Raw genomic sequence first — 26,550 nt, 5'->3', positions numbered from 1 at the left:
TGTAATTAGCTGACACCTACGACTTCTTGCGGGGACCTTAATTATGTATCGAAAATTAACGCGGTCTGAATATTAGTATTAGCTATTGGTAGTAAAAGTGCCGTAAATATCAAACTCAAATACTTGTCGAATAAAATTTGTTAATATACGTAGTTGTGTTTAGTCTGTGGTTTAGTTTAAAACGACACACCAATTTCATACATACATATACCTAAAAAGCAAAATACAGTTTTTATTCAATTTTATAAATAGTAAAAGGTACAGAATTTAAAGTAGTTGCAGTAACGACTGTGTTTTTAGCTTATTCAGAAAATATAAAATCTCGTCTAAAACGACGAGTCGTTAATGGTTTTCCAATAACTGAATGTATATTTTTAACCAAATGTTAGTATTTACGTCGGAATAAAAAATGTTTAACACGCAAAAAGATACAGAGAAAAGCCATTACGAAGATTTAACTTTATATGCACCAGAACTAGAGTGCAGTAGCGACAAGTTATAACTCATTGTAATGGCCTGGTAACGTCATTTGATTTATCTTATGAGAGCTTGACTTAATATAAGCGAAGATATATAAGAAATTATAATGAATGCGCGAGTATTATGAACGAGAAAGGCTGAATTGAACTAGTAAAAAACAGAAGTAGAGCTCAATATTTTAGCTAGATAGATAAATTATGTTGCGAAGACAGAAGAGGTCTTTAAACACTACCTAAATTTATAATAGACATTTACCTCAAGACTAGCTGTCAAAAGTTATCAATAACTTAATTATTTATTAGTAAGCTGTCCAAAATATTTGTTAAATCTGCTATAAAGTTTTTTTAACGTTATTTATTTACAACAAATAAATAAGAATGTATTCTTGCCATAAAAGTTCTTGACAATCTTAAGGAATACGAGAAATGACGGAGCTATTACCAGAGTTGGATATAAATTCAAATCGCGGTCTAGCATAATCGAATATCCGCTCATATCCGGGCATATGAATGAAGTCATGGCATAGGAAACGACCAAACCTACATAGCCTTTGCCCAGGCCACTCGTAAAACGAAGCATTACGGACATTTTCGTCGTTTAAACAGTTTATCTTCTATAAAAACCCGGTTGTTATGACAATAATAAATTCGTTGCTTCTCCCTCTTTTTGTGACGACACATAAAAATGTAATGTTGTGAATAATAACCATTCAGATTCAATGTAGTAAAAGGATCATTTTCTTGATGAATGCCCCTTTGCATGTTATGATCATTTTCATAGTGTATTAAAATTTTAATCATAGACTACAAAATATCAATCTGAAATATAATTAGAGAAAATGACTTAGATAAATGGGTACTTTATTATTAACTAATAATTACTTATAGCTAAATTCATCCACTTGTGTTCAAGTTAAAAACTGTAGCGGCTTTATATATTTCGGATAGCAGAAATGAAACAACGGATTGACAACCTCTTTATATTGGAGCCAATTTACGACTGAAGACTGTCCACTAAGGTAAAAGCACCTAATACGGAGGTATTTCGCAACATTTGAAAGTAAGTATCAAAAATAAGCATTTGTAAGTCTTTCTAAAGGTGCCAAACCACTTTATCGTTAAAAGTGGAACTTAAATTTTGTATTGCTGTTGAGTCTATGTTTATTTTCATGATATTTCTTATTTTAAAAAAATATTTAAATAGTCATGTCGATTTTCCCTAATACGGAGGTATGATTTTGGTCAGAGCCTAATACTGCGGTAGGCCGCTCCTAATACGGAGGCTCAGATATTATATACATTGAAGTTCCGTACAAATAATATTTGGTAAATAATAGGAATGTGTTAGTAAAGTAAATTGTAAGTTTTTTATTCATTAACCATTGGTTTGATTACGTTGATTCACTTTTAATGTGTTTCATTTATGCTTTTAGTTTTATCGGAAAAAAAAAACACGCATATCAAATAAGAATCCACAAAAAAAAACACAAAACTTCTTATTTATTTACGCAACCCTAAATCTGGTAATTTTAAGTTCTATGAAATAGGGCCGAAATAGGAAATAATATATAACCTAATACAGAGTTACCTGGAAATATCTACCACCGTAATAGGAAAACTACTCGTGTTTTTAATAATCCTAATTCTGACCCATCAAAAATTCGATAAACAAGAGAATGTAAATGCTTAATCAAATGATAACAGTTTTTTGGCTCAGATGTGTAAAACTCAAATCAACAGTTATACAAAATAAATGATTTGTAATACATTAAAATACACCTTCCTATTTTTACCCCTTCTAAGAAACAAACATTTTGTACTCAACCATTTTCATATTTAACTGGATTTCTAATTAAGAAAACATACCGCAGAATATGGTTTCTAATTTATCAGATTAATAATTATTCCAACTAATCTTGGAATTAATTCAATAAGTAAATAAAATTAAAGTTATAAACAATTAAACATGCCCAGTATTTTTCCTATTTCGGAGTTATGCCACCGTATTAGGATTAATCTATAAAATTTGTATCGTATTACGGCGGTATTTTATTTCTTATTTTTTGGGTAGAAAATGACTTACAGATATGAAACAAGCTATTAAAATAGTGAGTGTAATAGTAGGAAAATGCAATAAACAATACATATACAAACTTGAACGGCTTTTTAATACGAAAAACTTAGTTTATAAATATTAGTGTACTTACTTTTGTTGTTTCGCGTTTGTATGGAAACACCTCTCATGTCGATGCCGTTACACAGATTGATTGATCTTGTTGTGTTGTCTATGTGCTATACTTGCAAACGTAAGTTAAGTCATGGAGTAATAAATTTGGAATAAATAGCTTACGTTTTGGTGTACTTAAAATTTATAAAACAGGAATAAAACTCGAAAAAAGAAATACCACCGTATTAGGAAGCGATTTTGACTACCGCCGTATTAGGAGCCTTTACCTTACCATGTGCGATCGCGCAAACTTGGGCAGCTCCACAGCCATCCTCACTGCACACTCCGACTCACTGGAGCATTACACGCAGCATCACCGCACTCAGTTCCGACTCACCGTGAACTAGCGGCTTCCTGTTCCGACTCACTGGAACATACCTGGCACTGGCAAGGCAATTCGTACTACGACCTCCGGTCTCGGAGGGGAGTCCTGTAGCGACACCTCGCTCTGAATCGCGCAAGCGAAATGTTTTCGCTACAGAGCTATATATACAACTTTCCGACATCATCCATTGGGGCCTTCACGGCCGGCCAGTCGAGTTGACTGGTCGAGGATCCTCCCTTTTTCGATGGAGGAATTCCACCTTCCTTCCTCCACAAAAACCTGCATAATATCATAATATTCTACCTCTATCTTGTATACGTGCACGTGCATGTACGACGTACGTCTTGCACCGTTAGCAATTAGCATGAATGCTAAACTTAATGGCTGTTTGTCTGAAAATGCTACACTAATAATATTCTGTTTAGTATGAAACTACATTCGAGACTTGTCTTATTACTCCATTCAGGTGAACATTCCATTGATGCAGATTCCGTTGAAATAACTTACTGTATCGTACAATAACACTTGAGTAAGATTTCCTGTATTTATTTCATTGTATTGGCTTGTAAAATCAACGTATTATTTCTTAGTAGTCGTTTCAATAGGTATATAATATATGTATGTGAATAAACGTATTCATTGTGAATTAATTGCGATATCGTTGATTCTCATACAAGGTGCTTCTTATTTTTCATACTATTTGTTGTTTGCTAGTTTTATTTGATCATGATGTCGATTTGTGTAAGTATGTACTATTTTGTCGTAAAAATGTTTCTATGGTCAATAAAAAGTATCGTAGAAATTTAAGTTCTCGATACACATCTAGAACGATAACAAATATTGAGGTAATACAAGAAATACTGCTTTAACATTTCCAACTACAGAAGGTTGAAGATTATAAAATGGAATGTTCTAGTCACATTCCGACTCTCAACGGTGCACTCAAACAGTTCAACTGTTCTTCACTCTATAGTCTTTACTCTATACTCTATAGTTTACACTTTATAGTCTATCCATGCTATATAGTCTATACTCTGTGGTCCATACTCTATAGTCCGGTGGGACAGAAACTCGATATGACTGGAGATCAGAGCGACCGACACTTCTAGCACTCGGGATTATAGCAATTGTCAATATTCTGGCTAGAGTTTAAACCAAAATGTAGCTGACGTTTATTGAATTATGGCATACACCCACTAGATTGTATACGATACGATTGATATAAAAACGAAAAAGCTGTAATCTTAATAATAAATATTTTTGTCTTAAGTTGACGGTTTGAATTGACGGAAATTCTGAATGGACACATAGTTAAAGATAAAATAAATAGGCCTCCAGATATAACAATATTTATATACAGATAAAAATATAACAGGACCATTAATTGCTTAAAGTATATAATATCTACTACGTATTATGACAAAAAGTGGGTTATAAGAGATGAATTATTAAAATATCTCATAATTGAAAATGCTCACATTCCAAGTGCTAAAAGTTCGTGATTTGATTCCAATGCGATGTTGTCAGCACTTTGCGCGCACGTGACGGGTTTACGGTTACAGGGAACTCAGAACGTATGATATTTCTTCAAATCTCACAGGTTTAAGTGTGATATAATATGTACCTTGGATTTATATAGCTTTATATTTTATTTTTTACTGAAGAGTTATAGATAAATGTATCTAACCAACTTTTTAGACTCGATTCTGACCCACTTTATACAGATTTTATTCAAACAAGGATCGACTATTGATACAATAATTTTATGAGTTTCTTTTTAAATCGTATTTTTAGTTCTTTAATCTATATTAATTACTAGAGGTCCGCCCCGGTTCGCCCGTGGTACATATTTCGCAATAAAAGGTAGCCTATGTCCTTTCTCGGGTATCTGGGGGCACGGTAGTGCCCCCGCCAAGACTAGCCAAAGAAGAAAGCGAAGCGCACGGGCACTACCTATCTTTTCTCGAAGCGCTTCGACGTTTTTTTGAACCCTCATAACTTGGGTTTGGATTATGCTAGATCAACAAAATTTTCGGGATATATTGTCAATAGCGGACTTATTGAACATATTAAGTTTTAATTACATTAGCTTTTATATTTCAGATTTTATTTATATCTAAAAAACGCTAATTTCGTCACTGACTCACTGATGATCATCAAAATTCTTAAGGTATTTCCTAATGTCCTATAAAGCTGAAATTTTGTATGTAAGCTAGTATTAGCACACAAACAACAAAAAAATTATAAAACTTGTAACTTTCATCCCCCAACCCCTTAAACTAGGGGATGGGAGTTTGTATGAGACCTGTAATTTTAAATTAAATTTTGATGACGCTGGAGGTCTAATATAATAATCTAAAACTTGGTTCCCCTAGATATATATATGTAAAGGTACTCCTTGTTAAAAAAAATATTTAAAAATTTAATCGACATATATCGAGACATATACTTCAGATCAGATCATATAAATAATATGAATAGAAGTGTTGCGAACGTCTCCTGCCTCTTCTTCTCTTCTTCTTCTGCCTCAGACACAGACACAGACACAGACACAGACACAGACACAGACACAGACACAGACACAGACACAGACACAGATACAGACACAGACACCGACACAGACACAGACACCGACACAGACACAGACACAGACACAGACACAGACACCGACACAGACACCAACACAGACACAGTCACCGACACAGACACCAACACAGACACAGACACAGACACAGACACAGAGAGAGATACAGACAGAGATACAGACACTGACACTGACACCGACACCGACACAGACACAGACACAGACACAGACACAGACACAGACACAGACACAGACATAGACACAGACACAAACACAGACACCGACACAGACACCAACACAGACACAGTCACCGAAACAGACACAGACACAGACACAGACACCGACACCATCACAGTCACCGACACAGACACAGACACAGACACAGACACAGACACCGACACCGATACAGGCGCAGACACCGACACAGACACAGACACAGACACTGACACTGACACTGACACTGACACAGACACAGACACAGACACAGACACAGACACAGACACAGACACAGACACAGGCACTGACACAGACACAGACACAGACACAGACACTGACACTGACACAGACACTGACACTGACACTGACACTGACACTGACACTGACACTGACACTGACACTGACACTGACACTGACACTGACACTGACACTGACACTGACACTGACACTGACACTGACACAGACACAGACACAGACACAGACACAGACACAGACACAGACACTGACACTGACACTGACACTGACACTGACACTGACACTGACACTGACACTGACACTGACACTGACACTGACACTGACACTGACACTGACACTGACACTGACACTGACACTGACACTGACACTGACACTGACACTGACACTGACACTGACACTGACACTTACACTGACACTGACACTGACACTGACACTGACACTGACACTGACACTGACACTGACACTGACACTGACACTGACACTGACACTGACACTGTCACTGACACTGACACTGACACTGACACTGACACTGACACCGACACAGACACAGACACCAACACAGACACAGTCACCGACACAGACACAGACACCGACACCGACACAGACACAGACACCGACACAGATACCAACACAGACACAGACACCGACACAGACACCAACACAGACACAGACACAGACACCGACACCGACACCATCACAGTCACAGACACAGACACAGACACAGACACAGACACAGACACAGACACAGACACAGACACAGACACAGACACCGACACAGACACAGACACAGACACCGACACCGACCCAGACAACAACACAGACACAGAGAGAGATACAGACACAGACACAGACACCGACACCGACACCGACACCGACACCGACACCGACACCGACAACGACACCGACACCGACACCGACACCGACACCGACACAGATACCAACACAGACACAGACACAGACACCGACACCGACACCATCACAGTCACAGACACAGACACAGACACAGACACAGACACAGACACAGACACAGACACAGACACAGACACAGACACCGACACAGACACAGACACCGACACCGACCCAGACACCAACACAGACACAGAGAGAGATACAGACACAGACACAGACACCGACACCGACACCGACACCGACACCGACACCGACACCGACACCGACACCGACACCGACACCGACACCGACACCGACACCGACACCGACACCGACACCGACACCGACACCGACACTTACACTTACACTGACACAGACACAGACACAGACACAGACACAGACACAGACACCGACACAGACACAGACACAGACACAGACACAGACACAGACACAGACACCGACACCGACACAGACACCGACACAGACACAGACACAGACACAGACACAGACACAGACACCGACACCGACACAGACACAGACACCGACACAGACACAGACCCAGACAACAACACAGACACAGAGAGAGATACAGACACAGACACAGACACCGACACCGACACCGACACCGACACCGACACCGACAACGACACCGACACCGACACCGACACCGACACCGACACCGACACCGACACAGATACCAACACAGACACAGACACAGACACAGACACAGACACAGACACCGACACAGACACAGACACCGACACCGACCCAGACACCAACACAGACACAGAGAGAGATACAGACACAGACACAGACACCGACACCGACACCGACACCGACACCGACACCGACACCGACACCGACACCGACACCGACACCGACACCGACACCGACACCGACACCGACACCGACACCGACACCGACACCGACACCGACACTTACACTTACACTGACACAGACACAGACACAGACACAGACACAGACACAGACACCGACACAGACACAGACACAGACACAGACACAGACACAGACACCGACACCGACACAGACACCGACACAGACACAGACACAGACACAGACACAGACACAGACACCGACACCGACACAGACACAGACACCGACACAGACACAGACACTGACACTGACACTGACACTGACACTGACACTGACACAGACACCGACACAGACACCGACACAGACACCGACACAGACACCGACACAGACACCGACACAGACACAGACACCGACACCGACACCGACACAGGGAGAGATACAGACACAGACACCGACACAGACACAGACACAGACACCGACACAGACACAGACACCGACACAGAGAGAGATACAGACACAGACACTGACACTGACACTGACACAGACACAGACATAGTCACCGACACAGACACCGACACAGACACCGACACCGACACAGACACAGACACCGACACCGACACCGACACTGACACAGACACAAACACCGACACAGACACCGACACAGACACAGACACAGACACCGACACCGACACAGACACAGACACAGACACCGACACAGACACCGACACAGACACAGACACTGACACAGACACAGACACCGACACCGACACAGACACCGACACTGACACAGACACAGACACTGACACTGACACTGACACTGACACTGACACTGACACTGACACAGACACAGACACCGACACAGACACCGACACAGACACAGAAACCGACACTGACACCGACACCGACACCGACACCGACACCGACACCGACACAGACACCGACACAGGCGCAGACACCGACACAGACACCGACACAGACACAGACACAGACACCGACACCGACACAGACACAGACACCGACACAGACACCAACACAGACACAGAGAGAGATACAGACACAGACACAGACACCGACACCGACACCGACACCGACACAGACACAGACACAGACACAGACACCGACACCGACACAGACACAGACACAGACACAGACACCGACACAAACACCGACACAGACACAGACACCGACACAGACACAGGCACCGACACAGACACAGACACCGACACCGACACAGACACCGACACCGACACAGACACAGACACCGACACAGACACAGACACCGACACAGACACAGAGAGAGATACAGACACAGACACTGACACAGACACCGACACAGACACCGACACAGACACCGACACAGACACCGACACAGACACAGACACCGACACCGACACAGACACATACACCGACACAGAGAGAGATACAGACACTGATACTGACACTGACACTGACACTGACACAGACACAGTCACCGACACAGACACCGACACAGACACCGACACAGACACAGACACCGACACAGACACCGACACCGACACCGACACCGACACCGACACAGACACAGACACAAACACCGACACAGACACAGACACTGACACAGACACAGACACAGACACCGACACCGACACAGACACAGATACAGACACAGCCACAGACACCGACACAGACACAGACACAGACACCGACACCGACACCGACACAGACACCAACACAGACACAGACACCGACACAGACACAGACACCGACACAGACACCGACACAGACACCGACACAGACCTTTTTTTTAACCCTCATAACTTGGGTTTGGTCATTTTCGGGATATATTGTCAATAGCGGACTTATTGAACATATTAAGTTTTAATTACATTAGCTTTTATACTTCAGATTTTATTTATATCTAAAAAACGCTAATTTCGTCACTGACTCACTGATGATCATCAAAATTCTTAAGGTATTTCCTAATGTCCTAGAAAGCTGAAATTTTGTATGTAAGCTAGTATTAGCACACAAACAACAAAAAAATTATAAAACTTGTAACTTTCATCCCCCAACCCCTTAAACTAGGGGATGGGAGTTTGTATGAGACCTGTAATTTTAAATTAAATTTTGATGACGCTAGAGGTCTAATCTAATAATCTAAAACTTGGTTCCCCTAGATATATACATATATGTATAGGTACTCCTTGTTAAAAAAAATTAAAACTTTAATCGACATACTTATAAAATTTTGTTACAAACAACTTACAAAAAGAAATGAAATCCCACCAAAAACATTTTCATGTAAAATGTTGCCAAGACGAGCCCATAATATGACTCGCACTGTCAAAAAGTTATCAGATCTCATGTAGAGCGAAGCTTCTAACACTACACGCCCTAACTCTACAAGGCCTAACTTCACAAACTCTACACCTTAGTCAAAATATGTGGCTTGGCCGTTCGTTACTACAAGAACAGCTATTGTATAACACAAAAGTAATGCACAGTGAATTAATTTTTCACCTTACGCCGAAGTGAATGTAGCGAAATGGCCAAGCCACATATTATTTTGACTAAGGTGTAGAGTTTGTGAAGTTAGGCCTTGTAGAGTTAGGGCGTGTAGTGTTAGAAGCTTCGCTCTACATGAGATCTGATAACTTTTTGACAGTGCGAGTCATATTATGGGCTCGTCTTGGCAACATTTTACATGAAAATGTTTTTGGTGGGATCAAAATATCTCCATACTAAATTTCATTCAAATTGGTTCAGTAGTTTAGGCGTGATTGAGTAACAGACAGACAGACAGAGTTACTTTCGCATTTATTATATTAGTATGGATAATATATTAACGTTGGTAAGGAAACAATGAGCTACACACGTTCCACTTTCACATTTGGTACTGAAATTACTTGGTAGGTACGTTTCGAACGTTCAAACTGCACAATTTCTGATAGCCAGCAAGGGAAAACTTCTAGTGCCGTTGGGACAAGCCGTGTTGAGTCTTCGAAGATTTTAGTTAGCTGTATTTATTTTTGTCTGCTATGTCCGTGAGGATTTTGTTGATATGTTGCACTGTCGTTTATAAAGATGGTGAATTGTGTTATTCACCATCTTTCATTATAAGATATTCAAATGAAGGACACGACAACGCATAGAAAGGCGATCAAAAATGTAAAATTATTTGTGTACTATGATGTATCTATGAAAGTAATAAATTCTATAATGATAAGCCTTTCTACTATTTTGTGAAAAGATTTATTTTTCCATGTTAATGCTACAAACGGATAAAGTAAATTGTAACAAACGTAATTTTAAATCCAACCACAGGCAGGCTTAATCAAGGGTGTTTTTATTAATTTCTTGATTAAAAATATGCGCGGAGAATTGAATTAATGGGGATATGAAATTTGGGTCATCTCTGTTTTTATAATAAAGAACAACGAATAACAATTGGAGAACGTCCTAAACAGAGAGCTAACAATGAAAATATTAATTGTCATGACACAATTTCGAAACGAAGGTCTAGATATTTCTTGTTTTTGTTAGTAATTTGTATGGCTCTGTGCAACCCTAAATGCTATAAATGAAACATTATATACGAACAGATTTTTTAACTCACAATGTTCTTTTAACTTTTAAGCTATTTATTGCATAGTTTTTATCGCGGGCCTTGAGCGCGGGGACCGAATCCAGAAATTCCGTAACGAAAAAACCTCACGCTCCCCACTCCGACGGGCACAGAGGTGTGGCTTGAAGGCATGCTATGCAATTGAGTGCCCGAGTGCCACACGTCTTTTTTAATAATAGAATTTATTAGAAAAAAGCGTTGAGCACAAACAGACAGTGCTTTATCTGTTAGGACAATGAATTGATCTAATTGAACAGTACGTATAAATTTAAAAGAAAGCCAAACGTTTTTTCAACAAACTAGCTTTTCGCATGTGGCGTCACCCGCGTGATTTAAGGAAATTCCCATGGGAATGAGACGTCCCACCACGACTAAAAGCCTATGTCGTTGTCTAACCTGATAATTACTATCTCCTTTGAAAACATAAAAACCTCCGTGTCGCCACGAAATAAATAAACAAAACACACTTTGGTATTTCTAATGCAAGTAGTAACAAAATCAATAACTTTTAGTCACTGTATCTAATAACTTTTGAGAAATGTGACCCAAGTTCAACTCCCATCCATATAAACATAAACAAACATACATCACAACAAAAATACAATCCATTTATGACGCACGCACTCCCAAAGTATCGTATTACGGCGCAGCATTTATTTCGTCATAAGTTTTGTTCATCTCACAACATTTGAAATTAGTATCTGTCTTGGTCCACAATACCCTCATTGTGTACGTACAAAAGGAGAAATAACTCCCGTAACTATAACACAATTGTACCATTTCAGGACGGCGGCATTTGCTCGTCTGCACGATTCTTTTGTGATAGATTTTCTTTTACAAATGAGATGACAGACCAAGGAACAGTTTGTTGACTTGCCGCACCCAAGATAAATTGATGTGCGTGCTTGTAGCAATTTTAAAGGCTCATATTTGTTTGACTTGACGTGTTTCACAAAACTTAATGAGAAGAGGTGTTTATGAATTGCCTACTTTCAATTAGTAAAGTGAAATATATTTCAAATAGCTGTTTATCTTTTTATTAAAATATTGAAAGAACTGTCAAAAATAGGAATTAATAATAATTGTTATTTGTTTATAATATATCTAACCGAGTTAAAATATACATAAATAATTATATACATAGTAAATCATTTTTAAACAATATCATCAACTTTAAAAATTTTTCTTCTTTATTTCGTTCTGATATTGATATTGTTCAACAGAAAATTCATTTTATTATTTTTATTTATAGACTTCAAACCGCCCAATTTGCATCTCAATAGGGTATTAAGTAGTTAGTAGACTAACGAAGTCTTTCATGCAGTGAAGGCCAATATTTTTCCTCCAATGAAGAAATAATAATCAAATAATCATAGTAATAGATGCTCATTGTAAAATGGAAATGAAATAAATAATCGCAAATTATAGAGCAAAGTCAAGAATTTAAAGTAGATCGTTTGTCAGTGTTTTTTTTTATGAACAAGCATTTACATTGAATCATTAAAATTATAACTTATTATTTAAACTAAACATTTTAAGATTTCATACAAGATATAAAACAATCAAATTATTCATTGTAATAAACATTAATAATTTTTGTTCTGTAATTCGCTAAGAGAAATACTTCGAACCCAGCAGTATATCACATTTCAAAGTTTTGTAGAAATGTTTTCTTTGAAAAGTTCGGTTTCTGCGCTATGTTGAAAACGTGAAAACGAAAACAAATAACATTTTATGGATTCCTGGTATCCATTATTGTGCTTCGTTTTATTCATTATATGTTTATGTACTTTTCGTATTTATATCTGTGTAATTGAAAATGTTTCGAAACAGAAATAACCCACTGAAAATTTTCCTTGAAATTCAATTTATATTATATTAATATTGGAATTTTATACAAAAGCTACAATTTCTTATAACATTAACATAAAACTTATATTTATTTATTATAAATAACCTATTTAAACCATTTATTCCAACATACACAGCACACATATCAAATAGCATTGTAAATTATAAATAATAGGTATAGAAAACATAAATTTATGTGTGGTTGCGTGCGCTAAAAAAGGAAGCCACTCAGCTCCCTTAGCCAAGTGGATTTCTGTTAGCTAAAGCGTAGCGTTCAATAGAATAGACTACGAATGTATGAGATTGACGTAAGCTGTAGATAAACGTTATCTACAGCTTACGTCAATCTCATACATTCGTAGTCTATTCTATTGAACGCTACGCTAACAGAAAGCCACTTGGCTAGGGGGGCAGGATACCTGAGGCATAATACCTCAGCACTGATTTTCAGTGACCCCCTTATGATATTCAGGTTGTCAGCTGCTTTACTGGATACTAAATAACTTTACTTTTACTACTGTACTATAATATATCTATAGGCTATTTCGAACTGCCAGTACGGACAAAGTTTTGCATTATGTAAGTACGCGCAAATAATATCCTACTTTCATATACATAATCGCCAAGCTCTTTAATCTCCTTGGAACATTGCAACAGATCCTACTGTTGCAAATTCATATAACCACGGCTCTAGTTTAATATGAAAACCACAATTCTATACTGAAGCTTCTCTATTGCATTTAATAATTTTAATACTGTTATGAGCTGAAACCAAATATGTAGTTGTGAAATAGTCTGGTTATTGGTTGTAATATCGTTAGTGGCTTTATTTATATGCCTGTTTTGTTTTGTTAATGATTATGACAATGTATGATATGGCCATTTTGCGATATGATTATGTGTTTATTAATTCACATATCTTTGGTTATTATGATTGTATTTATATTGTTAACTCTTAGGCTAGGCGAAAGTTTGAATTGGAATTACCAACCTATTGATACATAATTCTAATTTTATAATTTTCTTACAATGACTTTTAAATACCACATTGCACTTCAATTTCATACAATCAAAAAAAGTTTAATATTTTAATGTATGATACCAAATATTATAATTTAAAATGTAGAAATTAAGGTCTTAAACAATATCTCAGGTGTTATAGAGTGAAGCTTTCTTCTCTGCAACACCTGTTATTCTAGATATTAAGAATTTAAGGCTCCATGTCAAACATGCTGAAAGACAAGTAGACGTTATTAGAACTGCCGACAGAGAAATAAACATAACATTCTCACTATGGTGAAATAAGTGGATGTTTAACTTAATTTTAATTTTTTGCATTATCGTCAATACATTATACAATTTATTTTCAATTCTTTTTTGCATGATGTATTCGAGACCTTACCTTTAAATCATGTATTCGAGACTTTAAAACATATAAAATTAAGGACTAGTCATGTTCGTCATGAAACCTAAATATTTTCGATATATAATAAAAGTACTTCACCTCATTAATCGTAAATGAATACATAAGAAATAATGTATGCAAATAAAAATAGTAAACACATACCGATCATATTAAAAATAGGATATCAATTCACCTCGTAGCATGCATAATATAAACTTACCTCTAGAGCATTTCTAAACACAAAATTTTGCTTTGCACATTCTTGCTTACTTTAATTTCTATTAAGGTACCATAAACTACTTAAAATACCTAGCAAATACCTAATTAAATACTTAAAAACCACCACAGTGCTTGGGCAAAGAGCTAAATCGCTCCGGTTAACTCTCTATTTCTCGTAAATTCGACCAAAGGAAACTTGCATAGTTCTAAAACCGGGGAACTTTGCCCGTAATTTTCAGCCTTCGTAAACTAGCCGGGTAATAAAATTTAAAAAGCAATTACCACATCACTAACTGAGAGTATTATTCAGTTTATGGAAGAGATAAGAGATAAATAATGTAGGTTAACTGGGTCCCTCTGCTTTTACTGTTATTCTTTAGCAGTTTTCGACTGCAGTTTTATTTTCATTTTCATTAGAATTCATTCAAATGCTGATTTTCTATGGGAAATTTACTGTTATAGTAGGTATATAGTGATAATTTAATCGTAGTTGTGTCGGAGATTACTGATATTTTTGCTCCGATATTCCTGGCTTGACTTGCATTTTCTCTCATTATGTTAATAGTTTTCAAATTACTCATAATCTTATATATAAAAATGAATCGCAAAATGTGTTGGTAAGCGCATAACATAACATATATTTCTTGAAGTACGAGGATGGATCTTATGTAGAGAAAACGTAAACATGTACCACGGGCGAAGCCGGGGCGGACCGCTAGTTTGTTATAAATAAATATTTTTGTCATTCTCATCATCATCATCATCATCAGCCCATATACGTTCCCACTGCTGGGACACGGGCCTCCTATGAGGGTACAGGCCATAATCCACCACGCTGGCCAAGTGCGGGTTGGCGGATGACACAATATGTCGTCGAACTTTTTTAATTCTTCGACATGTCGGTTTCCTCACGATGTTTCCCTTCACCGTTCGAGCAGTGGTGATGTTACAACATGCGCAGATAAATTGAAAAATCAATTTATTTCCTGCGCGCTCGCCTGGTCTCGAACCACGGACTTATCGATTCGAAGTCCGAGGTCTCACCACTGAGCCACCACTGCTCTCACTCTTGTCATTCTATTTCACGTTTAATAATTGTGTTGTAAGTTGTTTTTAAATACCAAAAATTATTCGTAACAATTAGGTATGTTTTTATGAACTAGCCAGTACGCTGTAAATTCATAAAGAAGCAACCGTCATAAACACCCATATACCTTAACACAAATCCATTACAGAAAACTTCGCTACTATAAAATTTATTTCAATTTGAACCACACTAATCTTTCTATTCCTTCTCGCGTTGTTTGTTTAGCAGAATTTGTAGCTTAGCAACGAACCCCCATAAATTTCCTCTTTCAACGTACTTTATCCAGTTTTATAACGTCTAAACGGTTCACGATAACCGCTGAAAAATGAATTTACCGACGATGTATTACATCTTATGAGTAATAAAACTTGTTCCGAGTAAACCGTTTTATAACTTCCTTGACGGGTTTTTGATTAGAATAGTTTGTAGCGCTTCGAGTTCACGAAATAAATCTGTAATCGTATAAGCCTATTATCGATGTTTAAACTAAGTTTACTAAATTAACATGTTAATTGAAATTGATGGAACCTTGCCTAAATTGATATTGTGAATTTTATAGTTCACATTAGAGCACTTACGTACGTATAATGAAATATACATTAATTAAGACATGTTTTGTGTATAAATATCATAATATTATCATGTCATATCATGTTCTAATTAACGTTAAAATTGGATTAAAATACTATTTTATCATTGTACGATCTCAGTCATCATTGATAGATTAGATTTTTGTCTTGAAGAATCATTAATGAAATTGATTATAAATATGTATAAATTTAAACTTGTAATTAATTCATAATAATAGATATTATTTACTACACACAAATCCTCTACCTATAACAAAACTGACTTTCATTAGGAAATACATGATTAAATTTATAGATAACTCTAAATAAACCAATAAAACAATAATAAAGATATTACTTAGACATCAATTTAATAAACACAAATGACCTTTTCAAACAAACATTTTCATTAATTTTAGCGAAAATATATATAGCGTCTGTCCTAGATTTCCTAATTGATATCATAGCAGCTAAAGTGTGGATCGCAAACACGCCCGAGTGTTCTGACACTTTCACAAGCCTCTTCCCTTGTTTGTGTATCGCTGTAGCCTCTGAAAAATGACACAATTTGCGATTATTTTGCTTGGGAAAAATGTTTTTTGAATATCACAAGGTTAGAGGTAGATTTAACTAATGTATAATTATATTTTTATATTACCTACCTACCTATATGGTTAGTGTTTGAGTTTGAGTTACCCAGTTTATGTGTTGATTTCTAATGTAGACGTTCCTTTTTATTTTAATAAACTCTTATTTTGTGAAAGCATTTCTAACTATCTACTAGTATATTTTCTATTTATATTACGATCGACAATGTTAAAAAGAGTTAAATATGCTTTTTCGACTAATTATTATTATACCTCGGTGTCTCTTTATAATTGATAAACTGCCAATTAAAATTATCCATAAAAATAATCAACATTCAAACGCTAAGGCATACATAATATTTCAGGCTGATTTTGACAGAAAACAATGGTGTGTCCATTAAAGTTTGTAAAATACAAACAACAAAAGGTAGTCAACTGTTAAATAGTAGGTATAAACTTCGCCGATTTCAAAATCCACCCTAGTTAAATACCAGAAAAGGTAGGTGTAATCTGCAAAGGAAAGGCAAAATGTATTTTAACGACAGTCCCTTAACAATGTGAGGTAATCGCCATCAAGCGGACTAAGCCCCGATCCACCAATAAAAGTTTGCAAGTTTGTCGAATAACACCGCTGTAAACGTGTTCTTAAAACCTTTGTGACAATCGTAAAACCACAATCTGCAACATCAGTAAGGAAGCTATTGTAAGAAATCTATTTTGTATTCAATTCATTTACATGAACTAGTACGAACTTAAATGCAATGCCGAATTAATGTTGGTGAATTTTGGTCAGTATTTAAATATATTTCCTCTCGGATATTGTATTGACTTCTTTGAACTACAGTTTATCTTTGAGGATACAAATTATAGCTTCATATTAAGAAAATATAATATTCTCTCAGTACTTACAAATAACAGTTCCGTTTATAAACAATATCTCAATAGTCTAAGGAAATTTCATGTTTATAATCCATATACCTACTTTATACACATCAATAAGACATCAATACTATATTTTTTTCTTATTAATATTATTGCTATTAGTAATAATCGATCTCTTAGTTTACTGTTTAGAAGATTGATGTTACTATCCAGAAGTTGCGGGCAATCCTCTGTGGACATTAACAAAAAGAGCTTGGTCTTGACACGGCACTTATAGTTTACTTTATTTCTTTACTGATAAAAGTTTTACTTGCAGAAGAATCGACCAGCGAAAATGATATTGTTCTCAAGTTTTACACGTGTTGAATACTTATTAGACGTTTGTATCTTGACATCGGTTTACATATGCTTGTTCGGTTGTCTTTAACAGTAAAAAGATACAGAACACTGACTCTTCCACCTCTGACTTCTTTATCCGGTATTTGGAAATACATTGGGCTGTAGATATGATTCTATTTATTTTAAATACAGAAACATTAAATGAAATATTTTTAATTCCCTGTGGTTAACGTCATTCTTGTCGTCATTTTCTTGTATATTTCAGGTATATTTTTTCCAACAATTTAAATAGGCAATAGAAGTATAATTTAAATAAAAAACAAATTACATGTTTGTAATTTTAAAACTAAATCATTTCGGAGTATATTATCTCCGATTTCTACACCTTCTTACAAACATATTTTACCAGACTCAAACAGCTCTACACTAAACGCTACATTGGTTCGTAACCAGCACGTTTCATTGTCTTATGTACTTACTAAGTTTCCAGCGAAGTTTTATAGATAGTTCCCAGTTCCACCGCAATGACTCACATCTTACTACATCATAAATATAGTGATCACTAACCCCGTACGGAATCCATAAATCTTAACGTTTATGACCTCGTGTATTTTATGAGTTATCGTACAATTGCAACAATTGCGAGATGTAAAGGTTTATATCGTTTTTATTGCTCTTACTAGTGGTGTTGAATATGCGGTTTTGTATTGAACTCAATATAGACGCTGTTGAGTGTTCGAGTATGGTTTAATTACGTCTTAATACAAGGCCATTTTCAGTGTTTTCACTGACCTGGCTATAAAAGAACATGTAACAGATGTAAACGGTTTAGGTTAACGTCCAATAGTTTTTTGTTTCGTTATTTGGATTTTCTTTACATTCTAAATAAAACGATAGTGCTCTGTCTACATGTTATCAAATCTTACAATGCGGCTATATTATTCTGAAATAAAAGGATTGGTACATTTTGATGGTACTTAAAATAGTATTTTCTAGGGTTTAATTTCTAAAGGTACTTAAAATATACAAGTGTGTACGTATTAAATTACGAAACTTAATAGACGTGCCAAGTGTGTTATAGTTTAATTATGTTTGGATCATTTTGGAAATTGGAGATTAATTATCTATGAAGGTCGTTGGAATTACGAAGGATAAACTAAGTATGGATATGAGGTTATATCTATCTTAAACTTTAATTATGATCAGAGATCTAATTCCCAATTAAGTTCGTCTTAACTGAATTGAGTAGAAAGACGCAATGACGCTTTAGTTATTATATAAAATTAAAAATATTTCGTCATATTGTGTAACCACGTAAAAATATTACTATCGCGTTTGCTCGATCGATTGCGCGATTGCTTGACACCTCGGGCAAGATCCCGGCTAAATCTAGTGTACAATAAATTGCAATTTTATCTAAACGATGCGCTGTTGTTTAATTAGGGAGTTAATAGCGCCATTATCCAAACACGTTCGAACAGAATGCGCTATCTCTGAGAAATGAGCGAGCTAATGAAATATGAAACAGGTGGGGAGATGAAATGGTCCGTATAATTTATATAATTAAACATACGCCGGTTATTTATGATAAACGGCGCCGTATTGCGCGGGCCACCCTGAATGCTAAAGCTTAACCTACATTCACGCCAACATATTTTTGTATGACGATGAAAACTTTGAGCGGGGTTTCAGGCTAATGTGGGTACAAATTATTCACATAACTTTTCAAAGGAAATGTAAACACGTGGCATGTATGTAGTATCCGAAACAATAAGTTGCGATTGAATATTGAAGATTGCCTATTCCAAAAGGATTTGGCAGGATCATCTGGATAATGTAGTAAGAACAAAGAAGAAATATCATATAGCATTCCTATGAAGCGCGATTTAATATTGTATTGCTGTAAAATATGTATGGAAAGATATAAGTATGTTGTAGCGAACTTTTATGTTAACTTAATGCGTACATAATCATTTCTAAACACCCATTTCAGAATTCTAAACACACACGGAAATATATTGCGACAGTTTTGACCATTCAAATAACAAAATAATAATAGTTCTGATAAATAATAGAGCTAACTATGTTGAAAATCGAACAATTGTTATTATGATTATGCACCGAGAAACTAATTTTACGCTAACAAACCCAATACATCAAATATCTAGTTGCATTGTGTCCACGGTTTTATCTAGTCCGAAAATTATTGTAATATTATGACAAAAGTTTCATCGAACTTTATCATGTAAATAAAACAAATCGAGAAGAATGAGGAAACGGAATTGCAAATTTTATCTTAGTGGTGTTGGAAATGGTTAAAAAACATGAAGTATTATTCTTCATCTGGTTATTTTATAATAATTTCAATTACCTAAATACATTAATAAATATGCCTTAGAAAACAAATACAACGAAATAATAAGTATGTGCCATTGTTACAACGAACATCATAATGAAATCCAGAGATTCCAATTACCAACGTAGATCAGTCCAAACTAACTTTAATTCAACTAATCTAGACATGTTTACCTGACACTACGTTCTGAACTATTGTAATTACGATCCGAACACACTAGATACCAGCCAATTCTGGTCACAAAGCCAATATGCGACTCATTAGTGGCCAACTCTACGCGGCTTAGTTAGGGGATTGCATTTGACTCCTGTTCAAGCTTTCTGATGAAAACTTGCTCGTAGATTTGGAAGTTATTAACCTGAGTTATGTTGCTATGACTAAGGTACTTGATGGAACTGAACACTGAACAGTTGAGAGGATTATCTGATGAAATAGACATTGCATTTATGACTAGAGCAGTGGTGGCTCAGTGGTGAGACCTCGGACTTTGAATCGATAAGTCCGGGGTTCGAACCAGGCGAGCGCGCAGTAAATTGATTTTTCAATTTATCTGCGCATGTTGTAACATCACCACTGCTCGAACGGTGAAGGAAACATCGTGAGGAAACCGATATGTCGAAGAATCAAAAGTTCGACGACATGTGTCATCCGCCAACTCGCACTTGGCCAGCATTATGGATTATGGCTCTCATAAGAGACCCGTGTCCCAGCAGTGTGTATAAATGGGCTGATGATGATGATTTATGACTATTTTAAATTGTCATAATCATATTTGTGATGACGCTAACTAAGTTGTGATGGTGCTCAACGTTTATATAGGTTGTTTTTTCACTGTCATTGTTCTACACTGGAATTAATGCTGCTTTAAAATATCATGGTACGGGTCAGGGTCATAAGAGGAAGTGGTATAGAAGATACAGAAATCAGTTGTCAAGTTTTAACTTTCAACAGACTTTGAAGTCAGTCAGTCAAGTAAAAATATTGTTTTAATAATTTAAGATTTAGCCTAAGTAATTAAGTTATACCAATGTGTCAGATCCAACAGCTGAAATTGTGCGTTGATGGACATTTATAAAAAAATAACCCACGCATTTTTATAAATTCATTTGAAAATTATGTAATCGATATGAACACGTATAAAAATAATAGAGCGTCAATTCTTATTACAATCATATAGGGTTGTTGATAAAACGGAATTCCTTTGAGGTAACAGATAATAATCAATCCATCAAAATATCAATTTTCTCGGCCCTCGTTTATAAGGTGAAAATGAGTTCCCTTGTAAGGAACATTAGATATTTTTATTCATCACGCGTTACTGGTGTACCTTCACGAGAAATCGAACGAACGAAACGTGTCTTGAAATAAATATAACCTACTGGATTTTGAATTTAGACATTTTTCAAAGAATATTCACTTTTCCAAAATATGTATAAATAACTGTGAACAATAAAGTTTTGAACTATATTTTCTTGTTAATTCATATTTTACCTACTGTTTATTGAGTATATATTATATGTATATTTTTTTTTTCATAATAGTTTACTGTAAGTTAATATTACTGCGTTAATATTTGTGTAAATTATTCATAAAAGATTTTCAACATTACAGTTTACAATAATTGATGCATAGTTTCAATTAAAAACTGCCAAAAATTATTTTATCCACTGATCTTTGTGATAAGATATATAAATATATAGTTATTTACCAAAATTGTTTAATTGCTTATTTGCGAAGTGGGAGTCGAGCATGCTTCGGCACGAATTGGGCCACGCTCGCACCGGGGAAGGTACCACACCCTCACAGAATATCGGCGCCATAGTGACAGTTTACTGTCGCGTTCCGTATGGTGAGTGAGGGGTCCGGAGGCCCACATCCCTTCCCATCCCCTATCCATCCTCTCCTTTCCTATCCTCATTCCCTCCCATCCTCGCCCCCTTCTCCCTAAATCCTTCCAAATTCCTTTGAGGATAGCAACACATCCACTTCCTAGTGGAGTGGATGCTTATGGGCGGCGTGTATCGCTTAACACCAGGCGACGCGTCTGCTCGGTTGCTATCCTAAATCCTCGGTAGCATAAAAAAAAATTAAATAATAATCCTAGTTTCGAGTCTTTGTTCGCTTATAAAATAATTTTCATCTACAAGGTAAAGCTTTATTGAGCGAACAAACGTTTAGTATGAATAATTCATTGAGCGTATCTACTTGTAGTAAAATTTTGTTTCATTTCAATTTCGAAGAAACTTTATGGTCCTTCAATCAAACTCTTTATCATATAAATTTTCTCGAATGGACGAAAGATACATTTGCGAAATTTATCATAAGTAAGGATACCCACAGCGACCATTAATCATACTTTTGCTCATATTTTTATTTGTCACTCATTTTCCTTCCTCTTATACTTGAGGACTCTTGAAAAATCACTCCCACATTGTAACCCGACATTACCATCAATATTAATAAGGAAATTCTTTGTTTCAGAATCCATGGCGAAAGAATAATAATGTCGCATTACAAAAATAGAAGATAGACCAAAATGGATATGAGCCATGTAGTATTGGACAAAGAGGCAATCAACCGTTTCGAGCAGTATACATTGGCAAAACCTTCTTTGAACGGGGGCATCCCTTTGGACAAGTGCCAAGATGCGGATTCGATGGCATCTAATAGCAGAAAGAAAGTACAAACTTCCCGACAGAAAGTAGTTTGTTGCTTTTGTTTCAAAACAACTAAGTATAGACGGAAACAATTTATTGTCGGATCTATAACCAATAGTGTAATATTTACAGTTCTCTTGGCGTATACTTTCTTGGGCTCGTTTATATTTCTAGCCATTGAAGGCGGTGTTGAAGTGCCGGCGCGACCCAGACTATTGCCCGATAAACAAAAGATTACCCACAAAGATCACAGTAACGACAGTAAAAAAGACGCTGAGGAATATTATGATTACGGAAACTTAACGCTGTCAGCTAATTTCTGGGACGCAAGGAGTAGAGCAGTTGAAAATATATGGGAAATAACAGTATCTTTGAATATATTGTACAGAGAAAATTGGACGCGTTTAGCGGCGCAAGAAATTCTGAAATTTCAAAACGAATTGATGCAAAGAGTCACAGCTGAAATGGCGTCGCAGTACGGCGTCAGTTATAAGGAGATGGCTTTAGGTGAATTCGGCGAAGCTGATATTAACAACCATTATGAAGAACATGATTGGAATTTGGCATTAGCTTTTTTCTACTCATTAACCGTACTTACAACTATTGGTAAGTTAAAATTTATTATTTTCATATTATAACAATCAAAAGTAAAGTTGTACAAGTGTTGTTTGATGTTGTTTTTACAATTTAATTCAAAAACTGCTAGACCGATTTTAATTATTTTTTTTTTCAATATAAAACTAATTATATCGATTAACATGGTAGTTCAGGATACATCGCCCATTTTTGCAAGTGACTACTATCAAGCTAATTTTCCGTTTGTAGCTTTATTTTGATGAGACACCCAATAATTTCGTGTACGAAAGTCTCGATTGTGGTAGCTAACAGAGATAACAAGGATAAAAATTTTTGATTTGATGGTTCTCAAATATTTATTAATAACTGAATTTTTTTTGTTCAATCTCAAGATAATTACCTAAATTATTCGAAAAAATATTTGTCCTACAAAATCTATGGTTGGTTCAAAGAGTCCCCCTTTCCAAAGTGTATCGATAACGAGGTCATCATAAATGATTACTAACAAGCTGATTTTTTTGTTTTCACTTAGTTAATGTTTATATAATTCAACAGACATATTGTCCTACAAATTGCGTAATAAATATTTGAGAACAATTTTAAAAATTAAATCAAAAAATGTTATCCTTGTTATCTCTGTTAGCTACCACAATCGAGAGTTTCGTACACGAAATTATTCGGTGTCTTATCAAAATAAAGCTCCAAACGGAAAATCAGCTTGATAGTAGTCACTTGCAAAAATGGGCGATGTATCCTGAACTATGGGCTGTATATTTTTTATAAACCGTTTGAACTTGGCTGACAGGAAAATGCTACTAATTACTTCTTTACACAAAAATTATTCAATTCCTTATATTATAATAGCACTTATTTTTCTTTGTTTTCTTTACAACATTTATAGCATAATATATACTTAGTCATATTTTATACTGTTAAATAAATATACTTCACATGAGCATTGAGCGTGCATTCAAAGGTATACAGTAAAATTATTAATATAACAACTAATGAAAGCACCCTCTTTTCAGGTTACGGCAATATCGCTCCGAGAACGATACTCGGAAAGGGGATCACAATTCTATACGCGCTAATTGGAATTCCATTGACACTTGTATATCTTTCAAGCGTCGGCTCTTTACTCTCTAAAATGGCTAGAAGCGTTTTTAGCAGAGCACTGTGTTGTTGTCTTTGCTCAAACTGCGGTTATTGTTGCTACGATGAACGACGAATGGCTGAAAAAGAGCGGCGCATGAAACTGAAGAGACAGCAGGAAGAAAGTCTTAATAGTCAAAACACGAGTAAAACTCCAACTGAGGAATGCTACGTGTTAAAAGCTGATAGTCAGAAAGATTCATCACTATCTGAAAGGCCAACAACGAGCACAGCTAAAGATGACATTATTAGTTGGCCTGACACAGATTCTAAACTATCCATGCGTGGGCTCAGCATACTGGCTCCAGTTTTATTATGCTTAACGGCAATTTTTATCTATATTTCATTAGGGGCTATCGTTTTATTCAACCTAGATGATATGAGTTTAATAGATGGTTTTTATTTCTGCTTTATGGCCCTTAGCACAATAGGTTTTGGTAACATTATTCCTGGTACTAGTTACACTACGATTAATGGTGTAAGATACTATACAATTAATTCAACGGTGTTATGGTTTTGCTCCGTATATACGTTGACTGGCCTTGCGTTGACCGCAATGTGCTTTGGTGTTATCCACGATGAGATTATTTATAGGATAAAGCACCAACAGAAGGAGTGGTCACAAAAAAGTAATACTGTGAACGATGAAGTCAACATGACCGATCCGTTTTACATGAGCTCCTGACATATGTTTAATAAAGGACGGTCCGAAAACTTGTACAGTATTATGGAAGATAGTTCTAATGTAGAACGCAATAGGATAGAAATTGACAATAGAGAAGTAGTTCTTAGTGTAGATGATATATCATTAGCTGTAGATACTAACGTTGATTTTCCTCCGCCACCACCAGAGGAAGAAATCGTTGCCATTGTTACAAAAAAAGAACCTAAAGGTGGTTTTGGAAATATGGTAGCTTATAACGTTTTACCTGAAATGCTCGAACATGTTAATACATAATCGTCTTGATTTGTTTTGTAAATTTCAAAATTTGTTTACTGGCTGTGACTGTACCTTCTTATTGTTTTAACCTTAGTTCGTTAAGAAATATATCATTCAAATCTCTCGAATTTACTTTCTCAGGATATTTTAATAATAAAAAAATGTAAATTGTAATTAGTGTAAATATTGTAATTATTATACGATGTCTAACATCTTTTTAATTATCTTAATGTCAAATGTTAATATCAGACTAATTGTAAGTAATTTTTATGTGAATAGAATCTTTGTAAAAATATAAAATTTAATATGAAATTAATTAAAAATGTGAAATAAATGTGTTGTTTTATTGTTAATCTCTTCTTCAAATTACTAAACAATTTTAGAAGCCAAAATAAAATATGATTATACAAATAAGCATTAGGCATGCATTCTAAAAAAAGCTTTGTTGTATTACACTCATGAATTTAGTTGTAGTTAAAGCAATCAAGTCAGGATATAACCAAATATTCTACCAGAAC

General features: G+C 36.1%; 1 protein-coding gene across 2 annotated transcripts in view; it reads left to right on the top strand.

Moving 5' to 3' along the window:
• Window positions 1–26,275, top strand: part of LOC123700218 (TWiK family of potassium channels protein 9-like) — a 108,328-nt gene extending 82,053 nt beyond the window's left edge. For both annotated transcript variants that reach the window (XM_045647367.1, XM_045647368.1), the window contains 2 exons: window positions 23,189–23,970; window positions 24,969–26,275. In XM_045647367.1, coding sequence (XP_045503323.1) covers window positions 23,244–23,970; window positions 24,969–25,777 — 1,536 coding nt within the window. In that variant the 5' untranslated portion in view covers window positions 23,189–23,243 and the 3' untranslated portion in view covers window positions 25,778–26,275. The remainder of the gene's footprint in view (window positions 1–23,188; window positions 23,971–24,968) is intronic.
• The last annotated feature ends 275 nt before the right edge of the window (window positions 26,276–26,550 follow it).

Source organism: Colias croceus, chromosome 19 (genome assembly GCF_905220415.1).
Source record: "Colias croceus chromosome 19, ilColCroc2.1".
NCBI lineage: Eukaryota > Metazoa > Arthropoda > Insecta > Lepidoptera > Pieridae > Colias > Colias croceus.
The sequence above is the reverse complement of the archived record's forward strand: the minus strand, read 5'-3'. Positions and strand labels throughout refer to the sequence as shown.